The following is a 21,247-nucleotide window of genomic DNA, read 5'->3' on the forward strand; positions in this document are numbered from 1 at the left end:
ACCATACATTATATGTATTTTTGCAATTAAAAAGAAAAGAACAGATTGGGTTAAAAATTTAGCTATGTTCTATTTACTAATCCAAACATATAGACAAGGAAATATTTAAAGTAAAAGACAAATAAAAATATACCAGACCAAAACAAACAAACAAAACAGCAACACAATGAGATAGCACTTCACACACTCTATGATGGCTAGAATAAAAAATTCAGATAATAATAAGTGCTAGCAAGGATGTAGAGAAATCAGAGCATTCATATACTGCCAGCAAGAATGTTGCTTTGGAAGACAGGCTGGCATTCCCTCAAAAGGTTAATCATGGAATTATCATTTGATCCAGCAATTCCACTCCTTGGTATATGCGGAAATGGCCAAGAGAAATTTTTTTTATTTCTTAGTGTTGTGTGCACATGTCCATACAAAAGCCTGTACATGAATTGTTTATAGCAGCATTATTTATAATAGCCCAAAAGTAGAAGCAACCCAAATATTAATGAACTGATGAATGGGTAAACAAGTATGATGTATCCATATCTGGAATATTATTCAGCCATAAAAAGGAGTGAAATATTGATGCGTTGCTACAACATGGATGAACCCTTAAGGCATTATGGTGAGAGAAACCAAGAACAAAAGACAACATATTATATGATTTCACTTACATGAAATGACCATAATAAGGAAATATGTAGAGACAGAAAGTAGATTAGTAGTTCTTTAGGGTTGGGGGCATGGGGAAGTTCAGGAGGGTGATGCTAACGAGTGCAGCACTCTTTTCTGAAGGGATGAAAATATTCTAAAATGGATTTTGGTAATAGTTAACCTAACTCTCTGAATATACTAAAGCCACTGAATTGTACACTTTTTAAAAAAAAATTTGTTCATATATTTTACAGTGCACATGATGGGGGAGGGGCAGAGGGAAAGTGAGAGAAGGAGACTCCCTGCTGAGTACAGAGCCTGATACCAGGCCCAATCCCACAACCCTGAGATCATGACCTAAGCTGAAATCAAGAGTCAGATGCCCAACCAACTCAGCCGCCCAGGTGCCCATAATTTGTACACTTTTAATGGGTGAATTGAATGGTATATGAATTATATCTGTGTCAAATTCTGTTAATAAAAATTAAAGAATCCATTTATTTTAGCCAGTGGAGGTCACTGGTGACCATAATAACAGTTTTAATGAAATGATGTTGGTATAAGCCTAATTGGAATGGTTTTAAGTGAAAATGTAAGGGAAGGAATTGGAGACACCAAATGTTAGAAAACTCAAGGAGTTCTGATGCAGAAAATTAGAGTAGTAGCTGGCAGAGGAAGAGGGACAGGAAATGTTTTTATTTTCTTAAAAGGAAGAGATAAGAGTATGTTTATAGATTTTAGAATACATCCAGTAGAAAGGGAAAGTTAATGATATGAGAGAGGTGGAAGAATTGCTAGAGTGACATCCTATGGAATAAGGTCTAGGAGCAAGTAGGGATACTGGGTTAGTATTGGTGTTTAAATAATTCACCTGTGGGGTGCCTGGCTGGCTCAGTAGAGCACGTGACTCTTGATCTCAGGGTTGTGAGATCAAGCCCCACATTGGACATAGAGCTTACTTAAAAAAAAAAAGAAGTTTCATAAGCAGTTCAACTATGGTAATGTAGGAAGAGAAATTATTTATGTTGGTAAAGATGCTGATGGGTAGGTAAATGTAGTGATAGATGTCTCTGCTGGTTCTGTTTTCTCAGTGAAATGTTATAAGCTAAGAATAAAGATGGGTAAGGATTATTAGACATTTGTATATAAAAAGAGAAAGTATGAAAAAGTCACTGAGGAGGGTGAGACTGTGTATAGTGGGATTGCCAGGCAGTCTTTAAGGGCCTGTTGAAGTATGAGGTCATAATTTTACGCTGAGACCAGTCCACTTGGATGGGGCCAATTCTCCCACCACTTTAAAACTGTACTGAGGCAAATGGGGAGTGTGCAGAGAGTTGAATTTACCCAGAATAGTTTTGCTGAGCAAGTGAGACAAAGCAAGAGAAGAGCAAGGAAGTAGACATAAGGATTGATCATGGATCAAGGTGGTTAAATATTTGAAAGAGTATATCAAGAGGAATGAGTGAAGAAGTGATAGGCAATGGCATGGAGGTCTCAGTATGGTCAAATGATTACATATGGGCTCTAGGTGGAAAGATAGGAAGTGGCAGTTGTGGGAAGGATAGAGCGTGAATTGAGATTACATAGTGATAGCAATTAGTGATAATGGCAAGGTCTAAGGTATGATCATAAGAGTGAGCACCATAGGTAGGATGGAAACAAGATCATTGGGGAAGAGGTGGTCAAGAAACCGAAAGTCCAGGATGTTTGAAAGATAATTAATGACCCAGGTTTGGCTAAATGACAACAATGATGGGTAATAGGAGACGTAATCTAATGACTTGTTTACGTCAGTAAGTAAAGGAAATCAGAGTAATGTTGAACTGAATTCTTTTTCATGAAAGACCGTAACCTCTTTCAATAATATCTCTGTCAGACACTGGATGCAATTCTTGTATCCTCATGTTCTTAGTATTTTCCCAACTGTGGCTCAGAGGTCTGTGCTGGTCACTGCTCTCCTTGCATTCCTAGTCTCTGTATGTTCTACTCTTAGAGTATTCATGATGAAGAGAATCAAACTCAGTGTTATTAGGTGAAAAGCATCAGAAAAGAAAAATCTGTGATAGCCTTCAGGATAATAGTAATGGAATTTTTAACTTGAAAATTACTTGTGAATAGACTTCACAGTCTTTATAGTCACATGCAAATTATATGCTAATATAACTTTAGCTCAGCAAACCATTTTACACAATTAGTTGAGACATTTGATATTGTGCCTACTGCCCTATAAGTATATCTCACTATTTGTCATAAATGAATACTTGAAATATATGTGTAAATAGAATTTTGGTTATACAAATCATATTTTCTCAATGATTTGCATAATAATATCAAAAGTGCTTCATCTTCACTTTAAATTAATCCTAATTGGGATTGATAACAGTTTTTCTTCCTAAGTATTTCTATCAAGTAGTTAAATCAATATTAAAATGCACCAGAAGTTCTTATTTTCAAAAACCCAGCAATTAATCATTTTAATGAGAGAAATCAGTCTTAAAAAGAAAAAAGTCATTCTTGAGCCATGTAATTTCAAGTCAGAAAGGACAAGAGAGATTATTAATGCAACTCTATCACATGAAAAAATTTTGAGCCCCAGAACAGAAAAATTAGATACTTTGCCTCATTATCACACATTTAGCTATAGTTGCTGATACAGGTAGACCAGGAACCCAGATCTTGAGCATACTATCCTCTGTGTTATACTGGTATCTCATTTAGATATTATAAATCTACATTTTTCCGTCTTGAATTGTCTTTATATGTCATGTATCAAGTTAATACAAGTGAGACCTATTTGTGAAGGTCTCATAGGTGTGACTATAAGAAAAAGATCTTCCTAAAACTATACACCTGAATACTTTGTGTTAAATGGACTCATGTTCAAACCTCCTCACAGCCGCATTAGTGTATTTGAACCCACAGACTTTTCATTGAATCTGGATCTCACTCTGAGGCTTTATCTTAGTTTAGCTGAAAAAGCAGACAAGTTAAAGTTTTAGAAAACGTTTTAGGTGCCTCTTGTGTCACTTAATTGTTGTCCAGCTTTAAACAAATCACTTAAGTCTCCAAAGGGTCTTAATTTTCTCTACCATAAAATGGAGCTAATGACTCTATTTACCTGACAAGGCTGTTGTAATGACCAAATGTGACAGAGATGCAAAACGTTTTTGAGTATTTACTATGTCAGACACTTTACCAGTAGATAAAATCAAGTTCTATTACAAAAAATACCCAAGAGTTCATTATCTATGAGTAAATGTTTCACTTATCAAATAGTTATTTCATATATATAATTTTATTTTTATAATTAAATTTTCACAAATAAAATCTCGTCTTTGTTACCCAAGCTTTTTTGTTGTTGTTACATTTACATTTATTCTTTGATCACATTGAGACTTTTTAAAAAGTATTCCTTTGTTCATTGAGAAACTACAAGGTCATTAACTGGTATATATTATCTGCTTGATTTCTTTTCTAGACATACTGCGTCTGTAGCTACACCTAGATATGCTATAGCAGATTTTTATAATTTTTTTTTAAGATTTATTTATTTATTTGAGAGAGAGAGAGCACTAGCGTGGGGAACACAAAGGGAGAGGGACAAGCAGACTGTGCTGAGTGTGGAGCCCAGTGCGGGCCTCAATCCCATGACCCTGAGATCATGACCTGAGCTAAAATCAAGAGTCCGAAGCTCAATGGGCTGAGCCACCCAAGCGCCCCCTTTTTTTTTAATCTTTCTTAATGAGACTGATAAAATTACTTTTCACAGAAAAACCAATGCCATTTGTGGATAGAAATTGAAGCTCTCTAATGTAAATGCCAATAAACCTCCTGCTGAAAATTGTGTGTGGGAGATACTGATAACTACAAAAGTCTCATTTCTTTCTGTCAGTTTTTAAAACATGTTGAACTTTGCCATCAAAATATAAATTTAGGGGTGCCTGGGTAGTTCAGTCAGTTAAGCCTCTGACTCTTGATCTCAGCTCAAGTCTTGATCTCAGGGTCGTGAGTCCAAGCCCTGCACTGGGCTTCATGTTGGGTGTGGAGCCTACTTAAAAAAAATATATATGTATAAATATACATTTTGTGTCATTGGACCCCTTTTCCCCATGTTTAACATTAATATAAAGAAATCAATTACTGTCAGAAGACATGGTAATATAAGCAGACATGGAACAATTTTTTGACTGAAAAATATTTTAAATACTTGATATTTTTAAAGGTAAAAATTAAAGTCCTAATAATCGTTTTTATATTCTTTGTACTGTTATAGTTTTAAAGACAAATTGTGGAATCTCAAGTTAGATCATTTTACTATAAAAGTTGTTTAAAATTTAAAAAATCAAGGTAGAATAGTATACATGATTTGAAATGTGCTGCCTTTGGGACATGTTTTAAATACTTTGATGACCTAACCTTTGTTAATTAATTGCTTGGAAACAATGAGGAGGACAGGGTCATATTCGTAACTAGATTTTCTTCTGCCAACTCCTGATTTATAAGTTACTATACTTGCTAAACAGCAACAAAAAAAGACGATAGCCTCAAAATTAAAGGGGTTTAATTTTTTAAAAAATTTAGGTGACAACAGAGGATATTTTTATCAGTAAAAAATATTTTTATCAGTATTGCTGGTAGGAACTGTATCTCATGGAGATTAACAATACTTAGTAGTAGTGTAATATCAATACCATATAAACTAGTTCAGTTTTAAATGCTGTAATCCCATGTATCATAAATGAATCCCATGTATCAATTTATATACCTAAATATATTGATTTTTCCCATTTAATTTTTTTTATCAAAGTGTTTACTGTCCTAGAAATCAGATTGGTTTGGGAAAGTTTATTACTTATAAAGTTCTAAGCATTGCTGGTGACTGGATTATTTTATGTCAGTGTTAAATAAGGAAAGAGATTAAGATGTATTGGCTTTATGTCTTATTTCTGTTCTCATATCAAACCTCTCCACCACCTTTGAAGAGAATCGTAGCCCTACGATAGCTACCTTAACAAACTGGGAGAATACAAAATAAATAACCGATTGTATTGGTTGAGTAGTGGCAACAAAAAACGAAGAAATAATTTATGTATATGTTGTCTAGTAATGTACCTCAGATAGCAAATTTACTACCAAGCACTGAAGGCAAATTTTATTATTGAACAATTTGGGGCAGAAGGAAAAATGCTTAAGAAACTTTCTGTAATATATGAAATAATGTCTTGAGTAGATTCATTATTGGTGAATTAGAATGAACTGGATATATTCTTGATCCACCCTCCTTTAACCCATACTGACATTCATCAAATGGTTGGCTGAAATTCATTTCATAATCTGGAACCTTGGAGCAGATTTACCCCCTGTGCAAATCTAATTGACCCAGATAGGAATTGAACATGCTGCATTCAAACAGCAGCACTGTCTTCTGAAAGTTGAGCTAGCCGGGACACATACGTTACTTATTTATTCATATATGTTTATGTATTTATATACATTCCTATATTCATATATTTATGAAAGAGTCACTTCAGTGCCATTATGGAATATCATTTTTATAGACACATTTCTTCACTCATTAAACTGGAAAAATGTGTCCTATAATCCAGTCCCTCATTGAAAATGGAGAAATAACTATATGTGAAATAACCATACTGCCAAAGCCTTCACTTGGAGTCATATTTGTTTTGCACATAACGGCATTCCTTTCTTTTGGTTTTCTTTTTTGTTTTTGTTAGGTACTTTGGGGGCTAGCTCTGGCTGTTCAGTAAAACATTTACAGAGATGTGCAGCAGGCTGAACAACCTCCCATTGATTTTGCCATTAAGTAGTCAGCTACTTTTCCTAACTTGTTAGGTTCTTTAACATTGCACGTGTGCTTCAAATTATATTTCATTTTTTCTTTAGGGCACTGATTCTGCATATGTGATTGCTTTACTTAGGATCAGAGTAAAGCAAACACTTTTGTATTTTTAAGGACACCCACAGCTTTCACAGCATTCATCACTTAAATGTCTGTGAAATAGCTATGCTCCAGAACCTCATTATCATGACAATGTTCAGCCATAGCACCAGGTTGTGTTTATCGAGAATATTAAATTCAGTCAGTGTTAAACCAGATGTTCTTCACAGTAACTAAATTTTTTTTAGGTGTTTCATAACACTTGTAAAAAAAATTTTTAAAGTAAACTCTCCACCTAACGTGAGGCTTGAACTCACGACCCCAAGATCACAAGTCTCATGCTGTACCAACTGAGCCTGCCAGGCTCCCCATTTTTGTGAAATATTTTAAAATAGTGCCATTAATACTAATATTCATGTGAGAGGTAATTCATCTTCTTGAATTCATACATTTATTTTATTTTCATCTTAAAAACAAAGTGGAAATTATACTCACTTGTCTTCATAGGCCTTAAAAGATCACATTTTTTAATTACTATTAACTATTAGTTTATTCTAGGAAAATTAAAACTTTTCTGGAAGATGAGCTTAGGTGATTGAGACATTGATTCAGGTGTACTTGGCATAGCAGTTCATTAACTATGTGTTAATTATCTATGATTACTCCTGAAAAGCTATAGTGGCTTCATCTTCTAGGTTGTTTCATTAAATCATTAATTTTCTTGGAGGTAACTAAGCTTGACATAATTAAGCCATCTCAGTCTCTACAGATTTTTATCTTCCCATGATGTCAAGAACACTGAGCTAGTTAATATAAGGCATTGTAACTTATTCCCTGGGTGTATTGACTACATATTTTTAAATTATTTATACTATTTTGGTTCATTTTATATTATATTTAAGTAATGTCATGAATTTCCTTAATGTTATAGGTTAGATTTTGAATTTCCTGTGTAATAAGCCCATTTATGTATTTGAACCATTTCTTACCAACAGTTCTTTGACCCATGGCTACAGAAAGCTGCTTCAGTTTATCCAGAACGTCATATATGAGGAAGGATTTGATGGATCCAGTCCCCAGGTATTGAGTGTCTTTTTTTAAAAAAACCTTTATAATCATGTATGTAATATTGTTTTTAAACTCTCCAGAGGTAAACCCAGAGGTTTTAGAATAATCGACAGTAAACAAGCTGTTCCCAAGCACAGAAGATGTAAATAAGCAGAGCACAGGCAGCCTTAGTTTAATTGTGAATGTGTATTTAAAGTTTTAGCTAAGTTCTCCGTGGAAGCACAGAAGATGTATACATACATGGTCGACATAAATGATTTTTAAATACATATTTGTAGCACCTGGGATTAATAAACAGCCACGTTTTGAAAATTACTCCTAAATCTGCAAGACTTACACTTTCTTATCTAAATTTTTTATATTTGTTTCAGTCCTTAATTGAATTACCTTATGAGTAAAAATTAGTTATTTTAAGATTTTATTTCTTATAACATCACACTTTGAGTTGTCTCATTGAATAAAAATTTTTTATTTGCTATCTTAAAATATTTTATAACTTAATTATTTCTCTGTAGCTCTATTTTTAAAAGCGGAAGTTTTTAAATTCCCACTATTAAAGATTCCAAATTCCTACTATTAAAGATGTTCCGGTTAGTTTAACTTAAACAAAATGAGAGGAATTTTATTTCTAGATATCATGCCTTTCAGAAATCTTTCTCAGTGATTTTAATTGCTATAGCTGCTAAGATTTTCAGTTCATTATTATTACTTTAGCAGAATTATTTCCAGAGCACCATTATTTTTATTGAAGAAAGCAAAGAATCCAAGTCCATTTTTTTGCGTTATCAACTGCATTTGTTCTTAATCCATAAATTTTAAGTATTCTTGTAAATTTTACTGCTGCACTTAATGTTTTTTTTTCCAAAGCAAGATAATTTTTAAATTTGTTTTGATCATCAGTTTAATAGCAAGTTGAAAATACGTATGTGTGTGGTGAAGCGTACACATTTATTTATAGATGGCTCTTCATGTATGTTGCAGTTTTTGTGATGGGCCTTGGTTTTTATTACAATTTTATTTTGTTCATTGTTACTCCATTTTTGGTCCTAGCTAAGATTTATGGGCACTGTGTTCTCCCTTTGGTGGCATTGCCCGTCTGGAGAGGTAAATTGGTCCCTGACAGACACCTCTCCCCACTCGCTGTGGTTACTATGGAAACAGGCATGTCATAACAGTTCCTATGATACAGTGTGCAGAGCTGCTGTTCTTGCAGAATGATGACACATCTTCGAAGAGCAAGAAATTTTATAAAATTCAAAACAAAGGCAACAGCAAAATGATATACACATACTTGCATATATATATATATGTATATATACACATATATGTACACACATGTACACTCATCCATCCAAAGGACCCTTGAGCAGTAAGCTATTATTGGAATGGAATGAAGTGTTTGTTTTCTTAGTTATTTATCTGAGTATGAAAAACACCACCATTTTCAATAAATAGTATTTTATTTCACGAAAATTGATAAGCAACAAACCGAACTGGTTTGTCTCTCTGAACCAGAGGTTCTACAACTATTGACTTTCATAAAGATTAAACAGAGTTGAGGTAGATATTTATATGGTGTAATACCAAGAATGCTGAAAAAATTTACAATATGCCAGTAAGTTATTATAAAATATATTTCTGATTTTATTGGAACAAAAGCATAAATTGTATGTTGTGTTTTTATGTTAATAAATTTTCATACTGTTATATTACAGAATGTATCATTTGCTAAATTACCTCATCTATACATCTGTCTCAGAAACTTCAGTTGAGTTCAAGAAGCCACAAAAATGCATCTGTGAAGCCCTACTTCAAAAAATATTATTCCTGAGTCAAAATAATGTTCTGATACTGAAATAAATCCTCCTTTAAAAAAAAAAGATTTTTTATTTATTCATTTGAGTGAGAGAGACAGAGAGACAGAGAGCACAAGCTGGGGGAGCAGCAGGGACAGGAGAGGGAGAAGCAGACTCTCTGCTGAGCTGAGAGCCTGATGCGGGGCTCAGTCCCAGGACTCTGGGATCATGACCTGAGCCAATGGCAGACACTTAACCAACTGAGCCACCCAGGCGCCCAAATCCTTCTTTTTAAAAGGAAGTTTTCATCTTATTTTCTCTATCACTACATTTTCAAATAAACTTATATTTGCAAATTCCTTAATTTAGTTTATTTGAAGTAGGCTATACAGAACTGAGTATTATATACTATTATATAATTACCTTGGTAGTAAGTAAAGTAGTATAGCTCATCTGTAAAGATATTTGGAATGGAGACATTTGCAAATTGCTGTCATAATTTCATTTAAGTTATGATTTTTAAATATCTAAGAAATGTGCAATAAAAATGAAATTTGAACATTGATTTTACTTAGAATACCAGATTAAATATTTTAGATGTTCTCATAGGAATACATTTAACTGTTTATTGTTCAGCTTTCCACAAAAGGTTATTTTATAAATTCTATTGTGCCTCACGATGTTCCCCATTATTATATGGCATAACAAAGGAATTATATGTCCAAAACAGCACAGGAAATTTGTAACTCAGCCTTTGTTTTTGCAATTACTGTCATTTTTTTAAAAATATGAATGTATTCCCTATGTTGAAGTATTATGCTCAATTATATATTCTAATGTGCTGAGTACCTGCCTCACTTAAATATCTTATTCTTCATTCTTTGGCTTAATATTTTCATTTTATTTTCAGATGTATCAGTATATCTGTCAAAGTCGCTAAACCTCTGTGGTTCTTCTGCTTCTGCACCTGACAGCATTTTTGTTATAAACTTCTGGCAGATGCTCTTTGGTACAATAGTTGGTAACGGTGACTGGGTTAAAATATACAGCTGACCTTTAGTTTCTGAAATGTTGACGAAGGAAGACACATAATGCTGCTCTCCTTCCACCTTCAGGTTTTGTTCTAATACCTAGAATTTGGGGAAAGATTTCTCTCTCTCTTTTTCCAGATTGCTCTTTCTGCTGAGAATCTAATTTAAGCCACAGTTCATGAGGAAACAAGTTTAGGAATGACAAAATGAAACTTAATCTTGCCATTTTACTTAAATTCTGAGTCTCTAAGTAATACAGTGTAAAGGATAACCTATCAGTTCACAGATACATGAATTCATCAAAAACTTATTTAAACTTCTAAAATGTGCTGTGATACATATTATTACTTCATTTCATTCAAGTAATGCAGAAATTAAAAAAGAAAACAATTTTTATGGACTGCCAAGGATCATAATATATATCTTAAGGTGATTGCCTATCATAAACTTAATACAACCAGAAAAGAAAATTAGACCAGCTGCCTTGATAGTATTCCAGGTCCTTGGAGTTAGGAAGGTTTTTTTAGATGTGCTTAAACCAAATTCCTTTTTCTGTAATCTCATTTTAATAGTTTTATGCAACCCATTTTGTCCCTTTATATATTTGAAGGATTATATGGGTTCATAGAACAATGTTCTATCCTTTTTATTATAGAGATGAGAAAATGAATGCATAAGTAGTGTATGGGTCTTGCCCAGAATCACAGCTTCTTAGTTCAGACTGTGAACATCTGTCTTACCCATTTTACTAATTGTCCCCTTTTGTTTTTCCTCTTCTAACATTTCAGTGTTTCATTCATTTTCCTACTTTCCTTTGTTGATGAATTCTGAAAAATACACAACCTCAACTTTCATTCTGTAATATCAGGGAGACAATAGTTGGTTAATTAATTGTATTACTTAAATAAATTTTATTTTAGTATAGTAATAACAAATGATATATTATAGGATCTGGCTTCATCAGAAATCACACTCAAAAATGGCACATGTTCCAAATTTTTGCTTTAAGAGAGAAAACTTACTTTCCCCATTAGAATTGTAATAATAATTTTTCAATTATTTCCATGCGCCAGGTTTTGCTAATGTCTCCTCCTTCACCCAGAAATTTTGCCAGATTGCTAGGGAAAGCATTTATAAAACATTTGTTCAATTAGAATAACCCAAACAGTAAAATTTGTTATAAATACATCTCTGGCAAACACTTATTGGTAATCATCTTAGATTTTACTTAATGGTTTTTAAATGTTCTTTCCCAGGAAATATTAGTCACTATTATGACCTTAATATCAATAGTCTTGACTTCTAAATGTTCACTTGTTCAATTTTATGAAAAGCGTTGAACTTAAATTATTTTGTAAAAATGGCTTCAAGAAGAATAAATAAAGGCATATATAGAGTGTAAAACCAAAACACACATTTTTAAACTTCTTTCAAACAAAGTATCAGGTGTTGGACACTGTAGCATTAAATGAGAAATATTGAGCAAATTATTGTTTGTTGAAAGACTTGTAGAATTTCATAATACTTTTTGTAAGCACTGTGGTTTAGATATTCTTTATTGCAACTGATTTTTGTATGTTATTTCAGGTGCCTCAAACATAATCTTTACAGTAGTCACTGTTAAAATGTAGAAACTTGAGGCTTTTGATACTCTTCAAATTTTCCAAAAGTAAGAAAAAGATCAGCTCTTTTTTTTTGCACTCTTGTAATAATGAAGACCCTTTATATTGCATTATACTAACTACACATAAAGGTTTTTACCACCTCTACTGACATTATCTCCCTAATCTTTTATAAATTTAAAAACTGGCAAAAAGAAGTGAAAGAGGTATCCTATTGGTTAACAAAACCTAATGTGTTTACCTCCCTCCCACTTTCCTTTAGAAAAAACAGAAAAACATTTTAAGAATAGGAATCCAGAGTCTTGGTTCACCTTTGTGGGGAGATGACATTTGCTGTACAGAAAACTGTGACAACAGTCACAGCCTTACGAAGTTCCTGTATGTTCTCCGTGGTCTTCTGCGAACCTCTCTTTCAGCCTGTATCATCACAATGCCCACACATCTTATCCAGGTATGAATCTTTCCAAAAGTTCTTTCCCCTAACTAGTGCGACATAATGAAGAGCAATATATAAATGCTTTATGAGTCTGAGTCTGATAAGTTATTTTCATGTGCCATTTAAATAAAACAGAGGAAAATGTCTTTTATTTTAAATTAAATTAAATTAAATTAATTGTTAAATTGTGTATTTGTGGTGTTTGTATACAGTGAATATATGGTAAGTTCATTTTAATAATGTTATTATTTTTTTATTTCTTATAAACATATAATATCATTTTAACATGAGGTGATTTTTACTGATATCTTTTCATTAATCATAAAGCTGATCTGAACATGGATCTTGAAAAAATACTTGTACACCTATATTCTTAGCAGCATTATTTATAATACCTAAAATGTAGAAGCAATCTGAGTATCCGTTAACAGATGAATTGATAAGCAAGATGTGGCCTATATTGCAATGGAATATTATTCAACCTTGAAAAGGAAGGAAACTCTGAAATATGCGGCAACACTGATGAATCTTGAGGACATTATCCTAAGTGAAAAAAGTCAGTCACAAAAAGACAAATACTGTGAGCCCATTTACATGAGGTACTTAAAAGTATTAAAAATCATAGAGACCTACGGTAGTATGGTGGTTGCCAGGGTCTGGGGGGAAGAGGGAATGGCAAGTTATTATTTAATAGGTACAGAGTTTCAATTTAACAAAATGAAAACAGGTCTGGAAATTGTTAGTGGTGATGGTAGCACAACATTATGAATGTATTTAATATCACTGAACTTCACACTTAAAAATGGTTAAAATGGTAAATTTTATGTTACGTATCTCCATGTTCAAAATTTTGAAGGAAAAAGGAAAGAGAAAAAGTTGATCTCAATAGGACAAGTCCCCTCTTCCCTTGCTGTTTCTATGTATAAACCTCCTGAAGCTCCACTCTCAGGAAAAGAGGTCAGTCCTCCCCAGATAGAAAAAGAGGGATCTTCACAAGATTTTCTTCAATGGCTCAGAAAAGTCCTTTTATTTAGAATGTTCAAGAGGCTGGGGTGCCTATCTGGCTCAGTCAGAAGAGCTTGCAACTCTTAATCTCAGGATCATGAGTTCAAAGCTCACATTGGATGTAGAGATTACTTAAATAAATAAAACTTTAAACAAAAATTTATTTTATCTTTTTTTATTTCATTTTTTTCCCTTGAGAGAGAGAGTGGGGGAGGGGTATGGAGGGTGCAGGGGCCGAGGGAGAGGGACAGAGAGAATCCTAAGCAGATTCCACGCTCAGCACGGAGCCCAACGCAGGGCTCAGTCTCATGACCCTAAGACTATGACCCAAGCCAAAATCAAGAGTTGGAGGCTCAACCCACTGAGCCACCCAGGTGCCTCCCCCAAAAACAATTTTTTTTTAAAAAGAGTGTTCAAGAGGCAAGTTGGGGACAATTGTCATCATTATTATTATTGTACAGGTAGTAGAGAAACTAGAATTACATTATATATTTTCCCATGGTATTATCATATATATATTTCTATAACAAATGTACAATACTAGAAATAGTAAAAAATTGTCTGCAGTGAATAGAATGTGAAAGTCAAAATAAGCAAAATCACCGAAATCATTTTTTCTAATGTACAGACTAAAACACCATGGGAGGGAGGGATGGGGTGGCTGGGTGATGGACATTGGGGGGGGGGGAGTATGTGTTATGGTGAGCACTGTGTATTGTATAAGACTGATGAATCACAAACCTGTACCCCTGAAACAAATAATACATTATATGTTTAAAAAATTTTTCTAAAAAGACCACTATGATTTGAAATGAAATTTATAGCAGAACAGTTTGGAGTTTTGTTTTCCTTTACTTCTGTAGGAAGTCATAATAATAATAATGATAGCAGCTAACAAATATAAAACACTTAAAGTCAGGATCTAACGGTTCTTATAAAATTTTATATAACTACTGTTATAATCTCCATTTTACATATAAGGAAACTGAGGTACAGAAAATTAAGAAACTAGATCAATGTTCAATACTTGAGAAATCATGATTTGAACCCAGAAAATATATTCCAGAACCACATACTAGAATATGTAACAGGTTTTTATTCTGGAACTCATTCAAAACTAGTAATCTCATATCTTTTATCTTAGAGCTAGAAATGACATATGGCTCATCTGTGCTAGGCTCCTGCCTTTGGACAAGTAAAGCATTATCCCTATTTTGAGGTCTGAACCGAAGTGACATATTCAAGCAAATCACAGAAACAAAGACTATACTTGGTGAGATTGCAGGGGTCTATGAAAACTCTACATTTAATTACATTAACAGAAATATGAGATATAATTGAAATTTGAAGTTTGCCAAGGAGATAAAGAAATAACATTTTAAAATGCTGTATCTAAACATACTGTGTAAGGGTTAAAACTGAGACTTTGTTTAAGGACTATGTGAAGTTTGTAAAACATGAATCCTTGAGCTTTCCATCAATGTACAGGAAAAGGTTCATATTTTCCTTTAAGAAAAAGTCACTATTTTAAGTGACTATTTAAAAATTTTAAGATAGTCTGATGCAGCACCGTATTCCCTTCTTGCACAAGTGAAAAGAGGAGTGTAATTGACAGTGTACCCTCATACATTGTCAGTGACTTGTGCTTTTGAGCTTTCTGAGAGTTACCATAGCAACTTTCTGCTGTTCAAGTTAGCATTCCCCTTTAATAGTTACAAACTTTTAGCAAAATAAAAATTAGATCTTAATCAGAAAAAAATTGACTTTTCACATCAAGATTTCTTTTTTTGTTTGTTTGTTTGAAGTAAACACTACCCCCAACATGAGGCTTAAACTCACAATCCCAAATTGATATCAAGAACTGCTTGCTGTCCCAACTGAGCCAGCCAGGTGCCTCTCACATCAAGATTTCTTAAATCCAAATATTTCCCTCTCAACAAATTGGGGAGAAAAATCTGCATTTCTTAAAAATTTATTTATTGAAGCTGTGTTTTACTATTTTATGCATTCATTCATTTCTTCTACACTGTTTTTGAGTGACTGGTAGTGCTATAGCCCACTTTATAAATCAGTGGAAATTTTTAAATGAACAAGATACTGGTTCCTTTCAGGGACCTTACTCTCTAGTGGAAAGGTAAATATTAAAAACCTCTGTTACAATCTGAAAACGAAGTTAAGGAAACAATTGCATTCATAATAGCACCAAAAAAGAATAAAATACTTATGAATAATTTTAACAAGGAAAATGTAAAACTTATACTCTGAAAACTACAAAACATTGTTGAAAGAAATTTTTAATGATCTAAATGAATGGAAAAACTTCCCAGGTTCGGGGATCAGAAGGTCCAAAATCAATACGACCGTAGTCCCCAAACTCTCTACAGATCCAGTGCAGTCTTAGCAGAATTCCAGCTGACTTTTTGGAGAAATTTGCAAGCTGATTCTAAAATAGCTATGGAATTTCAGAGGACTTAGAATAACCAAAATAATCCTAAAATAAATTAGGAGGACTCATATTTCTCAATTGCAAACTTACTATAAAACAATGGTAAAAGACGGCGTAGTACTATCATAAAATCGGCATATAAATCAATGGAATAGAATTGAGAGTTCTGAAATAAATCCATGTGGTCAACTGATTTCGACAAGGGTGCCGAGACCATTCAATAAGAAAAGAATTGTCTTTTTCAACAAATGGAATGGACAATTAGATAGCCACATGCAAAAGAATGAAGTTGGACTATTACCCCACAGCATGTACAAAAATTAATTCAAATGGATCGAAGACCTAAATGTAAGAGCCGAAACTATAAAACTCTTAGACAAAAACTTAGGGAAAAATCTTTATAACCTTAGATTTGGCAAAGAATTCTTAGATATGGCACCAAAAGCACAAACAATGAAAAAAAATAGACAAATGGGACTTCATCAAACTTAGAAAGTTTTTTTTCTTTAAAGTAGCTTCCGCGCCCAGTGTGGGGTTTGAACTCACAACCCTGAGATGAAGAGTCACGTGCTCTACCAACTAAGCCAGACACACACCTCAAAATTAAAAACTTTTATGTTCAAAGGACACCATCAAGAAATCATTGTGATAGGTGAAAATATTTACAAGTCATATATCTAATTAGAGATTTGTATCTACAACACATAAAGAATGCTTTCAACTCAATAATAAAAAGACAATTCAATGAAAAATGGAAAAGGAATTTGAATATACAATTTCCAGAGAAAATAGACAAATGGCCAGTTAGCACATGAAAGATGCTCAACATCATTAATCATCAAAAATGCAAATCAAAATTACAATGAGACACTACTTCACACTCTCTAGGATGGGTAGAATAAAAACTCAGGTAACCGTTAAGTGTTGGCAAGCTGAAGAAATTGGAACCCTCATACTCTGCTGGTGGGAATGTAAAAGGGTACAGCTGCTTTGGAAACAGTCTGGCACTTTTGAGTGATTCCACTTATAAATATATACCCAAGAGAAATGAGACCATGTGTCCACATAGAAACTTGTGCATGAATGTTTATAGCGCCATTATTCATAGGAGCCAAAAGATGGAAACAGCCTAAATCTCCATTAGCTGATGCCTTAATAAACAAATGTGGTATATCCATACAATGAAATATTATTTGGCTATAAAAAGGAATGAAGTACTAATATTTGCTACAAGATGGATGAACCTTAAAAAATATTATGCCAAGTAAAAGAAGCCATCACAAAAGAACATATACTATATGATGTCGTTAATATGAAGGTCCTGAATAAGGAAATCTGTAGAGACAGAAAATAAATAGCGTTACCTAGGGCTTGGAGTGTAGGGAGACATGGAGACCTTGAGTATGTGGAGGGGCGATTTGTAAAAAGTTTGAAGGTTTGGGGCTTTTTTTTAAGGTAAAGAAAATGAGTTAAAATTGCCTTGAGTGATGTTTGCACATATCTGTGAATACTGAAAAACCACTGAATTGTACACTTTAAATGGATGAATTGTATAACATGTGAATTTTATTTCAGTAAAGCTGCTGATAAAAAAAAAAAAAGATAAGCTACAAAATAGCAGAGTTATGAGGAAACCAGATCAGAACTTTAGTCCAGTTGTTCTCAAACTTTTTTATCTCAGAACCTCTTTACACTCTTAAAAACTATGGACGATCTCTACACTTTTATTCATTTGGGTTGTATCTATTGATATTTACCAAAACAGGAATTTTTAAATTTTTATGAATTCAGTTAAAATATTAGTAAAATGATTACATGATTGTAAATAATAATGATTTTCCAAAACAAAAAAAAAATTTAGCAGAAAGTGTAACTTTTTTTTACATTTTTCCTCAGTAGAAAACACAGATTCTAATATTGGCTTCCTTATTCAGTCTATTGTAATATATTGTTTTGGTTGAAAAATGAAAAGAAAATCTGACTTCACACAGATACATTGTTTGAAAAGGGAGAGTTGTTTTAATAGCCTTTTCAGATAATTGTGGATATTCTTCTTCAATATACACTGAAACTTGAAAAAGAATAGTTTTATAAACATTGATTACAATGTGGAATCAAAAACTGTATCAATGAACTTTTTCATGTTATGTTATACTAAAAGGCATTGGTTTATCTTGTGCTTTGAATGGGTCTTTTACCCATTCAAGAGATCCACATTTCTTTTTTTTTCTTTTTTTTTTTTTAAAGATTTTATTTATTTATTCGACAGAGATAGAGACAGCCAGCGAGAGAGGGAACCCAAGCAGGGGGAGTGGGAGAGGAAGAAGCAGGCTCATAGCAGAAGAGCCTGATGTGGGGCTCAATCCCAGATTGCCGGGATCACGCCCTGAGCCAAAGGCAGACGCTTAACCGCTGTGCCACCCAGGCGCCCCCAAGAGATCCACATTTCATTCTTTGGCCGTTTGGAAGGCATTGATTCACCGAGTTGTGCAGATCTTCCAAATACTTACACATTTCATTATATCCTCTTGGTTAATATCAGCACCATCTACAGTGTTATACATGTCACAGTTTACTTATTGCTGATGAGTTTTTGAATGTAAAAATATACCGCAACTTCTTTATACTTCCCCCTACTGATGGGCATGAGTTTTTTCCAGATTGAAGCTATTATGAATAAAGCTGCTATGGACACTAATGTATGAGTCTTTGTACAGATACGTATTTTCATCTCTCGAGGAATCACATCCCTCCAAACCTTTTTATTTTCAGTCTTTTGTATTTTAGCCATTGTAGTGCCTGGGAAATGTGTGACATTGTGGTAATTCGCATTTCCTCGATAACTAATGATGTTCACCATCTTATCATATGCTTGCTATTTGCCTGTCTCCTTTTGTCTGCCTTTTGTCCATTGTTTTAAGTTATTTATCTCCTCATTGAATGGTAAAGTTCCTTAAATATTTTAGGCATAATCTTTCCAGTAATTTTCTTCTAGTCTATGACTTGACCTTTTCTATTAACGGTATCTTTTGAAGAGCTGAAGTTTTTAATCTTAATGAAGTTTAACTTATCAATTTTTTAATGGTTAGCAGTTTCTCTCCCCTACTCCTCCCATTTTACAAATCTTTGCCCTCTCTATGGTCTTTTTCCTATGTTTTCATCTAAAAGTTTTATAGTTTTACCTTTTACTAATGGGTCGGTGTATTCCAATTTGAATTTTTTACACAACTTTAGTTCATGTTCTCAAATAGTTTTTGACTTATTAGTTAACATTCTAATTATATGTTAACACACTTCACATTCACTAATTCCCTTTTTATTAGTATTACTATTTACCAAGATACTTACTGTCTGCCTCAAACATGTGATTTCGTATAATCTTACATATCTAATACTTTGTAATCTCTGGGAAGTTAGGGCTACATATTTATTATTTTCTTTTTTGCCAGCTTAGGTTTATGATAATAATACATCATTAAAGACAATAAAGTGTAAAAATTCCTAGCACAGCAGCTAAGCTTTTTCTGGATGTTGGATAAATGATAAAGAAGTAATGATCCTTTCTTAGGAAATTATTTCTAATATCTGATTGTTGAAACTTCTTGAATCTTTGTTATAAATTATGTGATTTTAGCATTTTTTTCTAGCATACCCCAACCTTATCTGCAAATGGCCAACTTATTAAAGTGTCATTTAGTTACCTTAATTATGTACAGGATATCCCAGCATATTTCAAGTCTTACAACTGAAAAGTTTGGCATAAATAAGAAATGAATTTTGCCTCTTTGGCCAGTAGAATTTATTTATAATTTTATAGGAGGATAATTTATTTTTCCTTTAAGGGCTTTTTACAGATTATGCATGAACCTAACATTGTGAGTTTTATAATCACATGAATATTATAGGGAAACTCCTCTCTCTAATCATCTTAGACATTGTGCATGTACTTATATTGTTTGCATTATTGATACTAAGTGATTATAAAGTTAATACTTTAATATTAGTTTGGTAAGCTTTAATGAGCTTCTTGATTATGCTGATAAGTGAACTTGGAAGAGACTAATCAGATACTGGTGAAAATACTGCTATTCTTATTACTATGACAACTATACTATTACTATAACTATTAGGCACATACTACATGCCAAGCACTCTACAAGCGTTATGTCTTTGAATATTGACCACAAGCCTTACCTCTATTTTTACAAGGTCACATAGTTCATAAGTGGCAAGGCCAGTAATGTTCTAACTCATGTGTTTCCCTGACTCCAAACTCCAACATCTTCACTTTTAGGTTATCTAGCTAGCTTCCCTAATCACCACAGAAACTTTGCAAGATAGGCATGATGCCAGCTGCAAACAAGATTGAACTGAAATTAAGTGATTCAACAAAGTCACATATTTAATTACATATTTAAAGCTAATATCAGATTCAGATCTGTTTAAAACTTACTCTTTCCTCTCTGTCACACTACATCTTTATGTATTTTGAATTACTAACTACCTCTGATGGCAGTAACTTTCCATTAGGAAGAAAAGTTCTAGGCTAACATTGCTATATATAGCTCAGTGTTTTTAAAGCGAAAACTATCATTGTAAAACCCTTGACAAATTAGTACATGTGAAAGATTAAGTAAAAAGTTTCATTGCATTCAGGGGAGGCAAAAAAGGTTGGAAGCATATTTCCTTACATGTAATTGCAAAGCAAAGAAAAACAATTATGAAATAAACACATGTATACATGCAATTTTCTTTATTCCAAAGGGATCAATGCAAGAAAAAGGAAAAGAAAATTTTTCAAACTTTCCTGTGTAAAGAAACAGCAGTCATACTATCAGATGACCTCAAGTTGTGCTATCTATATCACCAATTAAATAATGATTGAGATGGTAAGATGGACTGGATGTCCGAACATTATGCAATATTTGCATTTTGGTATTTTATGGATGCATTTAAAACTTTATATAACTGGAAGAGATATAGTTTAAATTTATGTTTTTTAATGTACCAGTAAAAAGGCTATTTTGATATGGAAACAGAAAAGTGGAGGGTCAGACTTCATGATGAATCCAAGGTTAAGTAATGTGAGCAAGAATTAAGACATTTTCCTCAAAATAGAGAATATCTTTTTTTAAAAGCTGCTCATCTGTCTAAAATTTTCCCATTTTCCATAGTCTCTTCCCTCGGCAATCTTTCTAGCTATCATGTAAGTAGTTTTCTGGCCCTAATATCAGTTGAGCTATTAAAAAAAATTATTCTTTTGCTCTTTGAGCATGACATCTCACTATATATATATATA

General features: G+C 33.1%; 1 protein-coding gene across 3 annotated transcripts in view; it reads left to right on the plus strand.

Annotated features, from left to right (window-relative positions):
• ELP4 (elongator acetyltransferase complex subunit 4) overlaps window positions 1-21,247 on the plus strand; it is a 247,800-nt gene that overhangs the window by 88,536 nt on the left and 138,017 nt on the right. For all 3 annotated transcript variants that reach the window (XM_008686852.2, XM_008686856.2, XM_008686854.2), the window contains exons 6-7: window positions 7,540-7,624; window positions 12,324-12,512. In XM_008686852.2, the coding sequence (XP_008685074.1) occupies window positions 7,540-7,624; window positions 12,324-12,512 (274 nt within the window). The remainder of the gene's footprint in view (window positions 1-7,539; window positions 7,625-12,323; window positions 12,513-21,247) is intronic.

This window comes from Ursus maritimus, unplaced genomic scaffold (genome assembly GCF_017311325.1).
Source record: "Ursus maritimus isolate PB19 unplaced genomic scaffold, ASM1731132v1 scaffold_23, whole genome shotgun sequence".
In the NCBI taxonomy this organism is placed as follows: Eukaryota; Metazoa; Chordata; class Mammalia; order Carnivora; family Ursidae; genus Ursus; species Ursus maritimus.